This window comes from Siniperca chuatsi, linkage group LG23 (genome assembly GCF_020085105.1).
Source record: "Siniperca chuatsi isolate FFG_IHB_CAS linkage group LG23, ASM2008510v1, whole genome shotgun sequence".
Taxonomy (NCBI): Eukaryota; Metazoa; Chordata; class Actinopteri; order Centrarchiformes; family Sinipercidae; genus Siniperca; species Siniperca chuatsi.
The window spans coordinates 17,033,558-17,052,822 of record NC_058064.1 but is presented as its reverse complement, the minus strand read 5'-3'; the positions used below and the strand labels follow the sequence as shown (position 1 = coordinate 17,052,822).

The 19,265-nt window shown below is 43.2% G+C and overlaps 3 protein-coding genes across 10 annotated transcripts in view; 2 read left to right on the top strand and 1 right to left on the bottom strand.

Annotated features, from left to right (window-relative positions):
- The window catches only part of hcfc2 (host cell factor C2), an 11,948-nt gene extending 8,385 nt beyond the window's left edge, over positions 1-3,563 (top strand). For both annotated transcript variants that reach the window (XM_044187051.1, XM_044187052.1), the window contains exons 7-17: positions 1-69; positions 178-387; positions 622-686; positions 951-1,071; positions 1,370-1,426; positions 1,525-1,580; positions 1,656-1,799; positions 1,951-2,136; positions 2,307-2,604; positions 2,727-2,799; positions 2,894-3,563. The exon at positions 1-69 is cut by the window's left edge and continues 162 nt beyond it. In XM_044187051.1, coding sequence (XP_044042986.1) covers positions 1-69; positions 178-387; positions 622-686; positions 951-1,071; positions 1,370-1,426; positions 1,525-1,580; positions 1,656-1,799; positions 1,951-2,136; positions 2,307-2,604; positions 2,727-2,799; positions 2,894-2,903 — 1,289 coding nt within the window. In that variant the 3' untranslated portion in view covers positions 2,904-3,563. The remainder of the gene's footprint in view (positions 70-177; positions 388-621; positions 687-950; positions 1,072-1,369; positions 1,427-1,524; positions 1,581-1,655; positions 1,800-1,950; positions 2,137-2,306; positions 2,605-2,726; positions 2,800-2,893) is intronic.
- A 1,913-nt stretch (positions 3,564-5,476) lies between these two features.
- Positions 5,477-16,981, top strand: cep83 (centrosomal protein 83). 5 transcript variants are annotated; one of them, XM_044187054.1, is made up of 16 exons: positions 5,477-5,608; positions 7,225-7,416; positions 7,620-7,770; positions 7,956-8,048; positions 8,775-8,906; positions 9,040-9,291; positions 9,496-9,627; positions 12,029-12,143; positions 12,480-12,624; positions 12,887-13,036; positions 13,642-13,717; positions 14,518-14,675; positions 14,811-14,940; positions 15,035-15,138; positions 15,472-15,661; positions 16,386-16,981. In XM_044187054.1, exons 1-16 carry the CDS (start codon positions 5,544-5,546, stop codon positions 16,521-16,523), a joined length of 2,223 nt encoding a protein of 740 aa, XP_044042989.1. In that variant the 5' UTR covers positions 5,477-5,543; the 3' UTR covers positions 16,524-16,981. The 5 variants fall into 5 exon arrangements, with proteins under 5 accessions (XP_044042989.1, XP_044042992.1, XP_044042990.1 ...); XM_044187057.1 differs by having other exon boundaries at positions 5,593-5,617; XM_044187055.1 differs by lacking the exon at positions 5,477-5,608 and adding an exon at positions 5,881-6,037.
- Positions 16,881-19,265, bottom strand: part of plxnc1 (plexin C1) — a 27,786-nt gene continuing 25,401 nt past the window's right edge. For 2 of the 3 annotated variants that reach the window (XM_044187050.1, XM_044187048.1), the window contains one exon: positions 16,881-18,920. In XM_044187050.1, coding sequence (XP_044042985.1) covers positions 18,816-18,920 — 105 coding nt within the window. In that variant the 3' untranslated portion in view covers positions 16,881-18,815. The remainder of the gene's footprint in view (positions 18,921-19,265) is intronic. The other variant, XM_044187049.1, reaches the window with a different exon arrangement.

The window sequence follows — 19,265 nt, the reverse complement described above, 5'->3', positions numbered from 1 at the left end:
GCCGTGATGGATACTGCAAGAGCTGGAACTACCAGGTGTGCTGCAAGGACCTCTGGTACCTGGAGACAGGTGAGATCTGAGAGTGAGCTGTTAACAGCAGCTTTAAGTGATTAGTCATCGAAGTCTTGTTGATTTAGATTTTTGGACTCAGTGTAATATTCTGTATTCTGTCCTCAGACCGACCAGCCACCCCAGAGGCAGTGTTACTCATCAAGTCCACAGTCAGCATGCTTCATGTGGCGTGGCGCCCCCTGGCGGCAGCAGACTGCTACATCCTTCAGATCCAGCCTGTGTATCCTCCCAGCACTGCAGCCGGTCATCCACCAGCCAAACCAGTCGATCCAACTAGAACAGATGGGCTTCAGGGGAAGGAGGAAGCCTCTGCGGGTAAGGAGAGTGCACATATTCAGTTATCTCCTCAGTGAGGGCAGTGGACACAGCAAAAAAACATGGAAGAGTTGAAGAAGAAAAAATAGAGGTTACTAAACAAGCAGTTTCACCGCCTGACAAAATACATTAATGAGAAAAAAATAACCTATATCATGTTTCTCAGGGTGGGAAACATTACATAACGACATTTCTGGCACTACAGTGACATTTTGCTTAACTCTCCTTTCTCAGGTGTCCAGTCCCTTCAACTTCAAACTGAAGGAAACAGTAATAAAGAAGCGAAAGCATCAGCTCAGGTAGATGTAACTTACTTTACATGCTTGAATCTGTAACTAAAGATAATTTCTGCAGTAAACAAGAGAAGTTCTGCAAAAGAACTAGAAAAGTTTTTAATTGATCAAAGTTAGTAATACTGCAATGTGAAGGAACCCTGCCAGTTAGCACAGTTAAAAATTCACTGTAGTTTGGTGCTATTTTATGCACTGTTTTGTTTGTACCTTACTCTAGCAACGCTCCCTATTTAGAACAAATAACTCTTTCATTTTCTCCCTGAATTTCAGGATGCTTCAGCACAGCAGGAAGCTACAGTAAAATCATCCAATGGCTCAGCAGAGACCCTAACAGAAGGAGGGAGGGGCACTGGGAGAGCGACAGAGAAGGACTCTGATACAAAATGCTGCAGTAAGTTTTGTTGCCAAGTGACTGAATGCTGGATTACCGACAATGATTGTTGTGCTTCCACAAATGTAATTGTTAGGGACAATAAAATATGCAGTAGGTATGTTTGAAGTAACAAAGCTGCATCAGTTTGCATCATCATTTCCCACACAGCGTTAGGGAAACAACACACAGCAAGCTTTTACTCTAGAGCAACAGTCTGAACTGCCCTCATCGTCTTGTCCTCTCACTCCAGCTTTATGTTACTGCAGTTTCTCAGCTTTGGTTCTGAGCTTTTGCGCTCTCTGTGTGTCGGTTGTAGGTACTGGACAGGAGACACCAGCAACAGAGGTCAGCAGCTCAGCTCCGCACCAGCCAGGTAATGATGATGCTCGAGCTCAAACGTCAGTGATAAACCAGACTGCAGCAGGTTGCAGATTTGTGAAGCTCACTGTGGACGTTCCTTTGCTTTTACAGAGAAACAGCCTGTTTCAGCGGACAAGACAACAGATTTATACGCCCACACACACCAGGTCCGATACCGCACAGTAATTATTAGCTGTTTCGCTCGGCTTGGTCTGAACTAGACTATAAACTCTCACCTCCAGGTCAAGCAGAATCCAGAGGAAGCAGTGTGGTTTGATGTTGGCGTGTTCAAAACACTCTTCTCGGAAGTCAGCCACTACTTTCTACCTGCTGACAGTGACCAGGCGACCGCAGCCATCAGCAGCCGGCCCCCAAATACTAAAGAGGTTTAAAAATAAAAGTGTTCATCACATGGCTGTAATTTTTTATTCATGAAAGACCGTTTTTACTGTTATTTAATACATAGTGGGGTATTAATTCTCCATGAAGATGCCATTCAACCCTGTCCTGTGCTCATTGTTCTTGTTCTTCCTCCAGAGGAAGCTGCCAGGGCCTCAGGACTACCAGGGCAGAGAGAAGCAGGAGCTGGTTCCAGGTCAGACCTACAGGTTCAGAGTTGCAGGCATCAACTTCCTTGGCCAGGGAGACTTCAGCCCAGTCAGCGAGTTCAAGACCTGCCAACCTGGTTTCCCTGGAGCTCCCTCTGCTGTCAAAATTACCAAGGTGACATATCAAGGATATTCAGACACTGAAAGCAAGGAAATGTGATAAATCATCTGAGGAACATGGGGAAAATCAGTTAGTTTAGATCGTTTTCAGACTGAAAAACTGTTGAGAAATGAAGTTAGAGCTGCCGTCTTCATATTCCCTCTAATACTCCTTTTTCTGCACAGGCCAACGATTCGGTCCACATCACGTGGGAGGCTCCCCCCTCTCCATCAGGCCGGATCCTGGAGTACTCCATGTACATGGCTGTGAGGAAGAGCCGCTCCACCAGCACTGAGCGTCTGGGTCAGATGGCCTTCATCAGGATTTACCGCGGCACCAAGACATCTTGCTCGGTCAACTCCACCCACCTGGACAACGCCCACATCGACTGCTCCGCCTCCAACCGACCAGCTGTCGTGTTCCGCATAGCTGCTAAGAATGAGCAGGGCTACGGCCCAGCGACGCAGATCCGCTGGATTCAAGGTGGAGGAGCTCAAGTTTTTTATTTTTATTTTTTTTATAAAGTTTCTGCTCATTTGTCACATTAAATTAGTTTTTGTGGACAGATGCCAACTTGATTCCACCACCTGTTTCTGTCTTTTTAGATCCCAGTAAGTTGCGAGCATCTGCATCCAAAGCAGACAACAGTGCAGAGGCTGACCAGGATGCTGCTGACAGGTAACCAGAGTGACCTCTCATGATTTCTGTTCGTGTTCACTTTCTAAATTGGAATTTTTATTGAATTGTCTCTTAAATTTCTTTTTTCTTGCAGCTCCAGCTGAACATGTTTGGACCCAAGAAATCGAGTTTTGGAAAAGACAATATGTGCTCTCAGGAAGTTGCCGATGTACGCCACTCAGACGTTGTATATTTCCTAGATAGTTTTGTTAATTTATTTTTTTTATGTATTTAATAATATGTGATATGATGTAGACCAAACTACAGGTATGATTTCAGATGTAAACCCAAGAGCTTTTCATCAGCCACTGGTGCTTTATACAGCATGTCATGGTTTTGAATGAAACACAGGTGGTAAGTTGTTTTCAGGACCAGTGTACATCCGAAAGAAAATCTATTTTAGCGTGGACCACTTTTAATATCCTATCGACTCAGTGAGTTTATGAAATACCAATGATCTCTACAGTGGAATGTAATTGTTGTTTTATAATCAGATCGTTTACTATGATTCTGGTTTGGTTTGAGATCTTTAACGTGTGTTGTCACTGTATGTTACTACAAACATTTTCTGTATACATTACATTTCTGCATCACATTTGTTAGTTTATGATTTTGTTGCATTTCTTTTATTGTCGTTATTATCACCGGATTGTTTGAAGTTACAAGTTTAAGCAAAAAAAAGTCAGCCCTAAATCAAAAACTGACGCACTACTAATGTATCTGATATTAATTAAAGGTATCAATAATGCCAGATATTACATGAAGAGATTTGCGTATTGTATTATTATTCTCTTCCCTCTCCATCACATCTGGACTCAGATTATTACAGGCTTTTATAACTCGCGTGGTGAAGGAACACGTGCAGAGCTTACCATCCAGACCTCAAATCATTGAGACCAGAAGATGAAGATAAGGGTAAACTTTTATCGATCCCTGTGAGCAATCTTTATTGTCCCCAAGAGGGAATTCACTTCACAGCACTGCATATTCTGTGCCTCACTGATTATCATTTTAGATGCAGTGTGTGTGTAATGGAGTGTAATGGAATTTGTTCTCATTGGGGACAAATTAAATTGTTAATGGGTCTCGCCCATGGGTCAACACAGCATAATAATGGAACAGATACTTCGGTAAGCATGGTTTGCCATTTGGTCCAAACCGCACTTTGTCTGTGATAGTGCAGCCTGTCTTTCCCCACTGCTTTTTCCTCTGCTGTTGCTCTTGTCTGCAGTTCCTGCAAATCCGCTGTAGGTGTCAGAGGTTCATTAGTTAATGCAACACATTGAGTTTCTCTGCAGCAACCACAGCTCAAACAATTTGGCAGCCCAGCTGCTACAGAGTCAAACTTGCTGTAAAAATAGCTCACTGGTCTCAGTCTCCCCCCTTGTTCTTGTAGTAGCACAGAAGTCATGAACCCACTTGTTCTTTCTCTTCTAATTTGTCTCTTAATATCTCTATCTGTCTGAGAGAGAAGCTGCCGGTTGGTGGAAACCCAAATCCTTTTACCCAGATGTCCAGCTGGTCAATGCTGTGCTTACCATAACTGGTAATCATGTAGTTTATATTAGGGGATTTCAACTTGGGTGATAGCAGATTTGATTTTTCATTCTCAGAAGTTTTGTGATTGTTAGAATCCATATTTATTCTTTAACCCAGATTCTCTAACTACAATAAGTCTCTTTGTGCTCAATATTTTGGCTGGATTCTTAGGAGCGCTTCTGCCACTGTTAAGAGGAGAGAAAGGGACCTTAGGGCTGGCTGCTAGGGAAAAGTCAGATAGTTTACACTCACTTGAGAAAGAAAAAAGGACCCTTCAGTGCCTCTAAGAGCGGGCTGTTGTATTGTCTTCTCAGATGATCTATTTGGCATCCACGCCTTTTACTTACTGTTTCTTTTTTCACACATTCACTCTTTCATGCATCCGTTAATACACTCAAACGCATCAATATTTTCACACGTATCACTGTTTAGTTACTTCACACGACACACCCCAGGTCACCACTCACTCCCCCCCCACGTCTCCACCTTCCATGCCGGGGAGGTTGAGGTACAGAGTCCCAGACTCGAGCCGTGCACGGTCTTAACCTGCCGCTCCGAGCGCCCAAGTCCTCTCACAAGGAGTGAAAACACCGACAGCGCCAAACTGTAGTGGCAATTCTGCAGAATAAAGAAACACTCAAGGCAACCACTTGTCTTTCTGTAGGTTTACTTCAAGCGTCTGCAGACGGACTCAACAGCAGCAAAACACACATCAGTGTAATCAGCTCTGAATGAGTCCAGAGGGAAAGGATCATCAGTTATTTATCCAGTCTTCAGGGTCAGGCTCCTCAGCCCGGGGAGAAGAGTGTCCCTGAAGTCTGCATACAACAGTCAATAGGATGTTTTATAGTTCCATCTCATCATTATCAGTGTACTGTTCTCATCACGCAGTCCAAACAATCATACACAGATCAGTTATTGACGTCAAACAGTTATGTATAGCATCTGTATGTTATTATATAATCGTGTATGTTATACAATCATGCAGTCCGTTTGTTCTTGCCATTACAAGAGTAATTATTGAGAAGTGCAAGTGTATCATCTGAGTAATTGTAGTAGGTAATGGTGACCAGCTGATAGTGTGTAATCAGTGATTTTAGTAGTTGTCGGCGGAGCTTTTCCTCAGCATTCTTGGCTGGCTGTTCAGACAGCTGGTGGGTGTCCAGCTGTGGACTGACCTCCATCAACAGTATGCACCTGATTAGATGCACGTTGGTCCCTGGAGCTTTGCCCGGTTTGCCTCTACTCAGCTGATTTCCATATGCATGAAGTGAGCAGGGTGTGTTGGTTTTTGGGTTGGTATAACAGGGCATTTTTTTCTCATATCTGTGCAATGGAACACACGGTAAAATATATGCATACGCTCACTTTGCTACTTAATATTAGTAACCATTAATTAGTCGTATATGGATAAATAAATATAAAGTTAAAGTATATGTTGAACATATTCAGTCAATATGTAGAGAATTGTTACTAAAGCAGTTACATAGTTACTATGGTAACGTTGGGTAGTTATAAACTGTGTGGTAATATCAATGTGTAGACATCAAGTATGAAAATTGCCTTTTCAACGAGAGAAATGCACTTTGGGAAATATTCCCCATGATCCCACAGTTTGTAGTTTACAGATTAGCTAGCTAGCGCTGGCTAGAAAAGCAAATTGAAAGCAGGGAAGAAAGCAGTCCCAGTTGAACAGGAGGTAAGTGGCTTTTAGTAGCCAAGTGCGTAAAGTAAATGGCAGTGTGGTTTAACAATACTTTATGGGGTCGCAATTCGTTGCTTGAAACCCAAATGTGCGCCGGGTTGTACATAACGTTAGCCATGGTAGCAAGCTAAATTCAGTTGCGCTAACGTTAACTAACTCCAAGTTGCTGCTAAAGTTAGCTTGCCTGTAGCTAGCCGTTTAGCTTACCGCATCGCTCAGAATTTTGTCTGAATCGTAGTAGTTAGTTGTTTGCATTTTGATTGAGGAAACCTGACCGCGTCATGTTAATGGCGTTTAAAGTATATTGCCCCGAGAGTGTCCGATAACGGACGCACTAAAGTAGCTAGCTGGCTAGTTAGCATATTAAGTCGCGGGACACAGAGCGCGACATTTAAACCATCAATGCTTTTGACAAACTTGAGACGTCAGTTTGCAGTGATAACTCCTGAATCATAATCAGTCCGTAGACAATCTAAGGATATTATGAATTGTAAGCACAATTGTTGACCCACAGGTTAAACTTAATGTGTGTATCTAGTGTAGAGTAACGCTACTAAGCTAGTTTGTATTTGAAGGGAGAGCGACATCAACAAACCTCATCCAGTGCTCATTGACTTAAATAGTCTGGTTTTGTTTTCTAACAGCAAGATATATTTCTGGATGTTTGAGTCGCTATATGAAACTACAATTTGTGCAGTGAAGATAGCATTTTGAAGTTAATTGTTGTGTTAATTTATTCAGACCGAGTGACATTGGTCTGAAGATTGCCTCAGAGATTGGATGCTTGATGTTAAGTGGCTAAAGTGGTTTAGTAGTTGCAATCACAGACTCGGGGTATCCACAGCAGAGCCAGCAGCCAGGGAGTGGCGCTAACTAATCACTTGAGATTGATTCATTGCCTTGCCTTGACTGCTAAGAGGTTGTGATTTTAACAAGTAGCTGGGGGACTCTTCTCAAAGCCACCATGGTAACTAACTGACAACATAGCCAAGCCTATTTTTTCCCTCTTAAAGCACCTCACCACACTTACAGAGAGTGCAGGCAATTTTCCTCACTGTTAAAGAACAAAGGGCTTGCAGACAACCCCTATTCCTTTTTTCGCATACAGACACAGCAGTTCCTTTTTGCTTAGTTTACCCAGCTTTTCTTTATGTCCTCCTGTCTCTGACTCTTTCCTGCAGAGGTGAGATGATGCAGTCGACCCCTCTCCTCCCAAACCTGGAGCCTGGGATGGGGAAGTCTGCAGCCATGCTGGGGTTGTCTGCTGGGTTGGGGGGAGCAGAGATGGAGCTGCAGAAGATGCTAATCGATGAGAGGATGAAGTGCGAAAACCACAGGACCAACTACCAGACACTAAAGGCTGAACACACCAGGTACAGCTAAATCTGTTTTAATATGAACTTTTTTTAATCCTTTGGCAGTCCTTGTTTTTTTGTGTCATGTTGTGTATGAATTATGAGGGAACATACTGAATCAAACCCTGAAGAGATTCAGCCTTCACAGTTTCCCATGTGGTTCAGGTATCTGTTGGTACTTCACTGTGCTCAGTCTCAGCCCTGGCATCTTTTTTTTGTAGCTTGCAGGATGAGTTTACCCGGGCGCAGGGTGAACTGAAGCGCCTGCTGAGTGACAGACAGGCTCAGCAGGAGAAACTGCAGCTGCTGTTGGCTGAGCTCCGAGGAGAGCTGCTGGACAAAACCAGGGAGCTGGAGGAGCTTCGGCTGCAGGTAAACCAAACTCGAGAAGAAGAAAATCTCACACAACAAAACTTGTGGGAATGGAAACACATTCACAGATCTGGTGTGGCTGAGATTTTTGTTTTAATTTTTTAAATTGCCTCTGCAACTAAACTTGGACTGACTTTCTGGATGCAAATGTGTGTGTGTGTGTGTGTGTGTGTGTGTGTGACCAGGTGATGACCCCTCAGCGGCTGGAGTTACTCAGAGCTCAGGTGCAGCAGGAGATGGAGGCTCCAGTCAGAGAGAGGTTCAATAAACTAGAGGAGGTCAGTCAGTCTGTCTGTTTCTGTATCACAGGTCAGTAATATGTGACATCAGTTTTCTTTGTATTAACAGCAACTACTGACTGCAGTACCTGTGAGAGAGAACACTGGTGTCAGTGATAGTTACTCCCCGTTTACTTCTATTTTATGTCAGTTTGCAATTCCCCCTGTCATTATGTAATGCATGCAGATGAAATCATATTTTTCAACATTTTTACAATCTAAACTTAGTAGTGTTAAACCTAGCTTGACACGAATGGTTGTCCTGCCTAACAAAGATGCTCTAAATGAAAAGAAATGGATGTACTAATCGATTTTCAAGTGATTAATTCCTTGGGGAAACTTAAATTACTTTCCGTGGGAGTCAATGTGATTGACGGGAAGTCGTACATCGCTATGAAAACACTAAGCAGTGAAATAATGCTAACACAGAATGTTCCTTCATGTTTGCTGTTATGGATTATGTCACCATATGGAATAACGCACATGAATAAACAGCAGCAAATGGCTTCTGCTGAAGAAGGAAGTATTATCCTTTAATACCTGCTGCAAATTGGCGTTAGCAGCTGTGACTCTTAAATCCATAACAACGGTCAAGAGATTAGCATTGATTGACATTTGAAAGTCTGTGCTTTCAAGGGAATAGCAGCTCATTTCCATTGTGTCTGCCTGATTGCTCCCTCTCCTCACTGATTTGGGGTTAACGTGTGTATTTGTGGTTCTTTTTAGGAGACAGAGAAATACAGGTCAGAGTACAACAAGCTGCGGTATGAGTTCACCTTTCTCAAGTCCCAGTTTGACCACCAGAGAGAAGAACATGCTCGTATACTGGAGGAGAGGAGGATCCGCTATGAAGCAGAGGTAGGTTTGTTGTTTGGTTGGTCAACATTTTGGTTGTTTACGCTTTTCAGTTGAATTCTAGTGTGATATCAAATTGTTGTTATTCACTGGTAAAAATAGATGCTAATTTAAATGTCCCCCTTCCTGTTGTCAGATGTCTCGTCTGGAGAAGGATAGGGAGGACCTGGTGGCACAGTACCAGGGTTCAGACCCCCTGCGGGATGGGAAACGAGTGGAGGCTCTGCTGAGGGAGAAAGCCCAGTTCCACCTGCGCCTGAAGGGCCTGGAGGCAGAGGTGGCTGAGCTGCGCGCCCAGAAAGAAAACTCGGGCCAGCAGGCCGAGAACATCCAACGCATCCAGATCAGACAACTAACAGAGTCTCAGGCTGCAGTGAAGTCTCTGGAGGTGAGACAGCAGCAGTCCTGTTGTCATCTAACTCGACTTGGGATTCGATTTAAATTGCACTTTCTTCTGCTTTTGTCTGCTTCATGTTTTTCTTTTTTGCTGCAGCAATTATTAACCCTACCCACAGGATGATCACATTTCGTCTTGCATTACGATTTTGCTATAAATGGTATTGTTGGATCTGATTGGTTGTTGGTGTGACAGGCGGAGCGTCAGTCGTTGCGTCTGCAGCTGGAGCGGATGGAGAGTGAGCTTCACCTGACCCATGAGCAGAACAGCCAGCTCACAGGACGACTGCACAAAGCTGAGAGAGAGGTCAACTCCCTCACCTGCCAGGTATGCTGCTCTGTGACCTCTTACCCCGACCTCTGAGATTTATCGACCGTAATATCATGAGTATACACGAGACATTACCGAGCACTGTCTGGGCTTCTATGCCAGGTTAAGTGAAAAGGTTATGATGTGTCAAGCTGGTAAAGTTTGCCAATGATGAAGAAAAATGTAAACCCTTTTATCTATCCAGGTTTTGTTTACCTCCATGTATTCTTATTTTTATCAGAATCAGAAATACTTTATTGATCCCCGAGGGGAAACTGTTTCGTTACAGCTTCTCACTATCATGTCAGTGCACACAGGAATAGAAGTACTAAGCAAATCAAAATATAATACACTATAATACAGCTAAGATGAATTAAGTGCAAAGTGGATATAACTATAAAAGCTAAAATAAGTGTAAGTACCAAAGTTGATTTAGAGGTTAAGTACGTACGCTATAATACAATGTAATAATATAAGTAATAGTGCAATAATGAGTACTGTCAAATGAGGTGTAGCAGATTAACCGGATTATTAGACGGTGGATATTGCACAGCAGTAATAGAAGTATGCATAAATATAAATAACTTAAACTGAAAACAGATTATATTGCACCGGAGTATTAAACAGAGAATTTTGCATTCCAATTATGTCAAGTATTGCAGAGATGTTAATGATCCAATGTCCGGCTTAATGACTTACGGTCATACAGACTAACACTTAGAGGGAGGAGTTAAAAAGTTTGATGGCCACAGGCAGGAATGACTTCCTGTGGCGCTCTGTGGTGCATTTTGGGGGGATGAGTCTTCCGCTGAAGGTACTCCTTTGTTTGACCAGCACGTCATGGAGTGGGTGGGAGATGTTGTCCAAGATGGCATGTAGTTTGGCCAGCATCCTCCTCTCTGAGTCCAGCTCCACCCACACAATGTCATCGGCCTTACGGATCAGTTTGTTGAGTCTGTTAGTGTCCGCTACCCTCAACCTGCTGCCCCAGCATGCAACAGCATACCGGATAGCACTGGCCACTACAGACTCCTAAAACATCTTCAGCATTGTCCAGCAGATGTTGAAGGACCTCAGCCTCCTCAGAAAATAGAGGCGGCTCTGGCCCTTCCTGTAAAGAGCTTGAGTGTTCTTAGCCCAGTCCAGTTTATTGTCCATGTGTACTCCCAGGTACTTGTAATCCTCTACAATGTCCACACTGACCCCCTGGATGGAAACCGGGGTCACTGGTGCCTTGGCCCTTCGTTAGGTCTACAACCAGCTCCTTAGACTTTGTCGCATTGAGCTGCAGATGGTTCTGCTCACACCATGAGACAAAGTTCCCCACCACAGCCCTATACTCAGACTCACCACCGCTGATACATCCCACCACAGCAGAGTCATCAGAAAACTTCTGAAGGTGGCAGGACTCTGTGTGGTAGCTGTCTGTGGTGTAGATGGTGAAGAGGAAGGGAGAGAGGACAGTCCCCTGAGGGGCCCCAGTGTTGCTGACCACGCTGTCCGACACACAGTGCTGCAGACGCACATGCTGTGGTCTGCCAGTCAGGTAGTCCACAATCCAGGACATGAGGGGGGCATCCACCTGCGTTGCTGCCAGCTTCTCCCCCAGCAGGGCTGGCTGGATGGTGTTGCAAGCACTGGAGAAGTCAAAAAACATGATCCTCACCGTGCTTGCCAGCTTGTCCAGGTGGGTGTAGATGCGGTTCAGCAGGAAGATGATGGCGTCCTCAACTCCCAGCTGGGGCTGGTAGGCGAACTGAAGGGGGTGTTGAATCTGTTAAAGAACAGATGAAGTTCGCTGGCCCTGTCCAAGCTGCCTTCAACTCCTCTGCAGTGATGCTCTTCATGCCGCTCCAGACCTCGCTCATGTTGTTCTGCTGGAGTTTCCACTCCAGCTTCCTCTTGTACTTCTCCTTGACCTCCCTTAGGTTGGCCTGGATTGCCCTCATCTCCTCCCTATTACCATCAGTAAAGGCCCTCCTCTTGGCATTCAGGATGTCTTTGATGTCCTTTGTTATCCACAGTTTATTTGGATAACAATGGACCATCTTAGTTGGGACATTGCAGTCCACACAGAAGTTAATGTAGCCAGTGATGCACTCAGTGAGCCCATCAATGTCCTCTCCATGAGGCTCACAGAGTACATCCCAGTTTGTCACCTCAAAACATCCCTGCAGTGTCTCATAGGCCTCCTCTGACCATCTACTCACTGTCCTTGTGGTCGCAGGCTGCCTTTTAACCACAGGCACATAGCAGGGTTTGAGGTGAACCAGTGTTTTATGGTTATGAATTGTGCCTAAAATCCATCCAAATCTGGTTGAATTTTTAGAGATACTTTATGCATCTAATTTCTCACTGGTGTGAAACTTGAAACAAAAAAAGATAAATGATCTAATTTCTGGGTTTTACTGGTTCTCAGATTGAAAGCCTGAAGCATTCACATAAACTGGAGGTGGCCAGCATCAAACTGGAGTGTGCCCGCTCTAAAGGGGAGTTGGAGAGGGAGAGAGACACACTGCAGGGGCAGATTGACGGTATGGATCTCGTGCACACACACAAAACACTCGTCTCTCTCTGCAGTGAGAAATGGGCCGAGCTCTTTGCTTTCTGTTTCTGTCTCTATATTTCAGTTTTTCTCTTTCTCTTAACTACCTTTTGATTTTGTATTCAGTCCTTGGATGGATGTTAGTCATCTATCTCTCCCTCTAGTCAGTTATTTTATTTAACAAAAAAATCAACTGATCCAGACCTTCACGTCTCTCAAAGCACGGATTATATGTATCATTTGTTTCAAAGAAGAATACAGAATACTTGTAACTTTTGTGTTTCCCCATCACCCTCTGATTCTCATGGTAACTCGTGTGTCTCAGGTCTGCAGGCAGATGTTGAGGTGTTGAAGGCTGCGGTGGAGCGACACAAGGAAGTTCTGGTGGAGAAAGAGAGGGAGATGGTAAGGAAGGTGCAGTCCGCCCGCGAGGAGGAGGTCCGCAAAACTGCAGCCTTGCACGAGGAAAAGTGAGAATCACCTTAGTTTTATTTCAGTCACTGATATCAGTCATCTGCTGGTAGTTTTGCAGTTTAAATTAAAAGAAGTTTGAGTCCCTGGAAAAGATGGGAAGATACAGGAGCTGTTTGTTCTGTCCTTCACAGGCGTTGATTGGTACAAAATCAAAAAGATAATTTCTGTGTTACCACTGTGCAACTCATCTTCTTCTGTTAGTGTTACTGCTAGTGTACATTTCATTTTAGAGGATTTTCTATTGCTTTATGTTGTTAGGTTGGAGCTGGAGAACCGTCTCGCTGCTCTGGAACAGCAGAGGGCGCTGCAGGAAGCTGCAGATCACGCCCAGTCAGAGGAATGGGAGGAGCGTCTTCGTAGCACCCAACAAGGAGAGGAGTCAGCCCGCAGGGAACTGCAAAACCTGAGGTCAGCGTTGTACTGAATGTTGTTACTACAGCTGCCTTAGTCCGAGGAGAAAAACGGTCACAGCTAGCAGACATCAACGTGCTTATTTTTGATGCAATATCCACCATTGTTATCTGCTATATCTTAGCTAAGTGGTGATATTATACTTACCTATAGGTTCAGTTATCTTTTTAAATAAAAAAAATAATTGCACGTGGAGGCCACAGTTTATTTACTGAAACACATTTAGATGAAAGGAAACTTTGATGACTGGTATATGCAGTGCATTATCTCAAACTGTCTGTGGTTGACTGTGTTACATGGCCTCTCAGTTTCTGTTCTCATACAAACATTTCATGGTCAACTGCTCGAAATAATGGTGTGAAGATTAGACTGGCCCAGCTTGTGATGCTTTCTCTACCAGTTTGTCATCATTTAGTGAAAATTACAGCACAGTAATCTTTGAAGTTTGGTGTGTGATTCCCATTTGTGGACGACAAAAGGGAGAAATAATAAAATGAACAACCAGAGAAAGAGCTTTTCATTGTGATGCCATGTAATTTAATCTTTATACTCTTGAAGGAAATCCAGTGCCCTCATTAATGAAACTGTTTGGTGTCTTACAGAACCAAACTACAGCAGCAAAGCTCACAGATTGAGGAGCTTGAGAGACAGAAAGCGGAGATCACTGACCTACAGCAGGTAAGTCAACATCAACTAGCAGGATTTATTACAGCAGCTAGACTTATTTTACGGAATTGGAGGAGTCCACATAGACTACAATACACTGGGGTGGCTGAGGATGATTGCTGACTGCTTCTTTTGAGAGCATGATATGTTCATTTGCACTCCAGTACTATGTAGTGAATACTGCAATAACTCATCTACTGCACTGTTAACTATTTCCATAAATTGCACTAATTTATATTCATTGCACTGCTGTTCTGCCCAGTCTAATAATATATGATATCAGTATACTTCTGTTTATAGTAATGCCATCTGTATATAATGTCCATGGTACCACTTGTAAAATATCTTCATAATACTGCTCTACCCTGCATTTCTGCACACACTTTCTATCCTTCACTTGCTTATTGCACTTCTGGTTAGACCTAAACTGCATTTCATTGCCTTGTACTTGTACATGTGTAATGACAATAAAGTTGACTCTCATCTAAAAATAGCCAGAGTCAATGATACCAAAGGGACATTTAACCAGGTCTGGAATAATTTCCTGTTATACATTAAGAGTGTAGAGCCTTGATAGAAGAAGGCTGTTGTACAACAATGGAACAGTAAGATTTTAAGGGTTCTGTCCTAGTGGTTGTCTTATTTGTTTTTGATTTTGTTTATTATTTTGTTAATTTCTGTACATTTTCATGCCTCTATAGGAATGTTGCACTTTGTATATGATGGAAATGAATAAAAACTTAAATGGGGAAAAATCCAGGGGAGTTTGTATACCTGAAATAAATGTGATTTTTGTTTGTTTGACCCAACAGCAGAACCAGGAACTGGGTGTCCAGCTGGGGACGCTGTCTCACTCTGAAAGTGACCTGATGGAGACAAACCAGCGACTGAGAGAAACACTGGACAGAGTCAGGGAGGAGCTGAGGATGGCCCGAGCCCAGGCTGAGAGGTGCCAACACGAGGCAGAGAGGTACATCCGCTGCTCTGTCTTCAAATAAATCTGCAACATTTAAAAAGAGCAAACTACTCAATTAAAACACTGTTTCCTTCCCCTTTTTCTTCTCTCCGTGTGTGTTTTTTTTTCTTTTTTTTCTTCTTCCTCCAGGCTGGTGGAGAACCGTCAGGTGGAGTGGTTGGAGGAGAAACACAAGCTGCAGGAGCGAGATGCTGGGCTGCAGCAGAAATACTCTCAGGCCAAAGAAAAACTGCAGAGGGCAGCAGTGGCCCAGAAGAAGGTACGGCTGCTCCTTACGTCACAAATTTCAGCAGACTGTGAAAATGCATAATAACACTCTCTAATTGCTAAAAGTTTGTGTGTATGTTGTACAGAGGAAAATGCTGACAGAAAACAAAGAGAAGAGACTGCAGGAGAAGATCCAGCTGCTGGAGGCCAAGATAGAGGAGATGGAACTGGAAGCTGCTGCAGCCAAGAAGTAAACTTCAACGCTCTCATTTTATGAATGAAATAATACAGTTAAGTTAACCTGCCAGGAGCTGCTACTTCACTGCTCAAACCTGTTTTTCATTTTTATATGACATTTCTTGTAGGAAATGAGGCCCTGTGTGAAATATTCAACTAACTTAAAAGTTCAGTTGCTCATAAAGTGGATCTTTTTGTCCCCTAATATTAGACATTAACCATCCCTACAGGATAAGTTAGGAAACTACAAGGGAGCCAGTTATAGGCCTGCTTGAAAGCTGTCAGTTAGGGTGGAAAGTGGTCTAATTTCAAACACCAAACTTTAGCTTCTTTCGTCTCTGTCCAGACGTTCATCTTTCTCAGAGGAGCAAGCTCAACTCAGCAGACGGTTGAAGGAGCTGCAGCGACGACACAACGAGTTTCGACGCCTCCTATTGGGCGGCCAGGTTCCCTATAGTACTGGCCCCGCCTTCCTGACCTCCTCACCCACCCCCTTCCTCCTCCTGGGGTCTGAGGGGCTGTTACCCAACATACCAGTAAGCATAACTAGCAGTGAACAGAACGTTTTGCCTGTACTGTAGCTGAATGATAACACTGTGTAAATAGTTAAATAGCCACGAAAAAAAACAGTTAAAAAGGTAAAATTCCATCATAGAAAAGTCACAGAAACCAAGTTCTACACCCACAGGAAGTAGTCTAGAATGCAGTGCAGTTAACACAAGTCGAGTTTTGAGGAAATGAAATTCCCCACTCTCTTCATACACACACAAAACCCCCAGCTGAATGCAACAAGCTCACACCTCTGCGGGTTGTTAAAGGGCATTCCTTAAAATGTCAAGTCACTAACTGAAGCAGCCGTTTTCATACATGTTATGTATTGTGTGGCCCTTCTGAAGATCAGATATCACAAACAAACCCACATGGCAGAGGTTGAATGGTAAACAGCGGTGAAGCCGCATGCATGTGTGAAATACAAATTGATTGACCAAGGTGTGTGTGTGTACATGTACTTGCTACATAGTGAGGACTGGAACATGTTTTTTTTTTACCTAGAGTGAGTAACCCTAAGTTCCTAACCCTTAAAACTTGGTTTTAGACTTATAGTTGTGATGGTTAGGGTAAGGGGCTAGGGAATGCATTACATCAATGACTGTCCTTACTAGGACGTGTGTGGAAGAGAGCGGTAGGGAGAAGCATTAATGTAGCAAATAAGGCTGTGGTAACATCTGCTTGTCTTTCCCTTTTCCCTCCGTGCTGCAGGAGGAGCAGCATCAGAGGGAGCTGTCTCTGCTCCGTCGGAGGCTGGAGGACCTGGAAAGCGCCCAGCAGCAGCAGCTGGAGGAACTGGGATCTCTGGTGCACAGGGACCGGGACCCCACTCCCCAGCCTGACCTCTGACCTCTGACCCCCCCCCCACTACTTCCCATTGGACATTTGAAATACAGAATGAGGTGGTGTCGTGTTTGTCACATCAAGGACACTAGTGTTTTTATAAAAAAAATAGAAGCATTATTTATTGCTGTATTTCCACGCGAAAGGATTTTGTCAGCATTTGCATGTCTTTCCAATGTAATTTGAAATACTGCAGCACCTTTTTTTTATTATTTGAATTTTTTTTTTAGTACCCGTGACGTCCTCAGGGTTCGTTTTGTATTGAGATGTTTGTTGTTTACACACATTTGCTCTTAAGCCACTCTGGGGGAAAAAGTCTTTACACAGATGAGTCGATACAGAGGTTTAAGACACTACAGGCTGTGAATTGCACAATGTTTATACAGACTGTTGATGTCATTTCCGACAAGTTTTACTTGAATTGTATTGAAACAATAATGATTTACAGAGAAACTTTTTTCTGATATCTGTGGTTTTGACTTTGTGTTTGGCATCTTGAGTTATGGTCATAACAGTTAATGAAAAACAACCACTCTATTAATTGAACAGATTTGTTGCCACACTATACTGTGAAAATGCAGTATTGAACTAAATGTCCAGACACAAAACCGGTCAACAGATGTGTGACATACAGTTACAAAACTGCAGTAAAAGGGTCCTTTTAATATAAGCTACTGACGGTGGTATGTGCGTCACGTAAGCATCTTGCTTACGTGGCCATTTTACTGCCAAAAATGTCCCAGGATTCCAGCAGAGTTTCCAATAGACCTTTTTTGTTACGTCAGGGCAGAAAACCCTGAGAAGGCATTTTATCATAACACAAAAACTCCCCACTGACTCATGAAATTACTGCCAGGGTTAGCAGCTCCTTTCAGCTTCTCTGAAACTGCTTCTTAACTTAGTACCTCATCTCCATCTTAGTGGGGCATGATAAAATCTCCTCGGTCCTCTCCTGACAGCTTTCGTAAGAGTTTTCCTCTCACCATGTCTTTCATAGTTAAGGTATATACAGTGGGTACGGAAAGTATTCAGACCCCTTTAAAATTTTTTACTCTTTGTTTCATTGCAGCCATTTGCTAAAATCAAAAAAGTTCATTTTATTTTTCATTAATGTACACTCAGCACCCCATCTTGACAGAAAAAAACATAGAAATTTTTGCAAATTTATTAAAAAAAGAAAAACTGAAATATCACATGGTCATAAGTATTCAGACCTTTTGCTGTGACACTCATATTTAACTCACATGCTGTCCATTTCTTCTGATCCTCCTTGAGATGGTTCTACTCCTTCATTGGAGTCCAGCTGTGTTTAATTAAACTGATTGGACTTGATTAGGAAAGGCACACACCTGTCTATATAAGACCGTACAGCTCACAGTGCATGTCAGAGCAAACGAGAATCATGAGGTCGAAGGAACTGCCCACGGAGCTTAGCGTCAGAATTGTGGCAAGGCACGGCTCTGGCCAAGGTACAAAATAATTTCTGCAGCACTCAAGGTTCCTAAGAGCACAGTGCCTTTATGGCAGAGTGGCCCCGCGGAAGCCTGCATAGAGTTTGCCAAAAAACACACGAAGGACTCCCAGACTATGAGAAATAAGATCCTCTGGTCTGATGAGACCAAGATTGAACTTTTTGGCGTTAATTTTAAGCGGTGTGTGTGGAGAAAACCAGGCACTGCTCATCACCTGCCCAATACAATCCCAACAGTGAAACATGGTGGTGGCAGCATCATGTATGGGGGTGTTTTTCAGCTGCAGGGACAGGACGACTGGTTGCGATGGAAGGAAAGATGAATGCGGCCAAGTACAGAGATATCCTGGAAGAAAACCTCTTCCAGAGTGCTCAGGACTTCAGATTGGGCCGAAGGTTCACCTTCCAACAAGACAATGACCCTAAGCACACAGCTAAAATAACAAAGGAGTTGCTTCGGAAAATGGCTGTTCACCATCTAACCTGACGGAACTGGAAAGGATCTGCAAGGAAGAATGGCAGAGGATCCCCAAATCCAGGTGTGAAAAACTTGTTGCATCATTCCCAAGAAGACTCATGGCTGTTCTAGCTCAAAAGGGTGCTTCTACTCAATACTGAGCAAAGGGTCTGAATACTTAGGATTTCTGAATACTTATGAAATTTCTACATTTATTTTTTTTTTTTTCTGTCAAGATGGGGTGCTGAGTGTACATTGAGAAATAAAATGAACTTTTTTGATTTTAGCAAATGGCTGCAATGAAACAAAGTGAAACATTTAAAGGGGTCTGAATACTTTCCGTACCTACTGTAAATGAAGGGATGGTAGTTCAGTTCCAGGAGCAGCTTTTGAGTCCATCAAACAAGTTTTTAACATGATACAGTTGCTCCGTCAGTTCAGTAGGGGCTCCGTTTTGGTCCAGCTTCTCTTTGATCTGTAGAAAAGGCAAAAGCACCCAACAGAGTTATTGTAAGGCATTTTACAGGTAAATTAAAAATAAACTTTTTACTAGAATCTAGTCATAATCCTGTCAGTGGCATGAGATAGAGTCCAGGCACACCTTCCAATTCAAAGTGTCAGTCTATGTCATGAAAATGCTCATTTAAGCTTCTCTAGAAGACTTCAAAAACATTCAGCTTAAGCCTTTTACTGTGGTACTGTGCTGTTGAATGTTCATAAAAACAACCGGTTGGATTCTTTGAGCTTATTAGATAATGCTGCTTGTTTATAAAGCGGAATTATCATCCTAGGAATTCTCTGTAAAGACCCTAGTATTAGG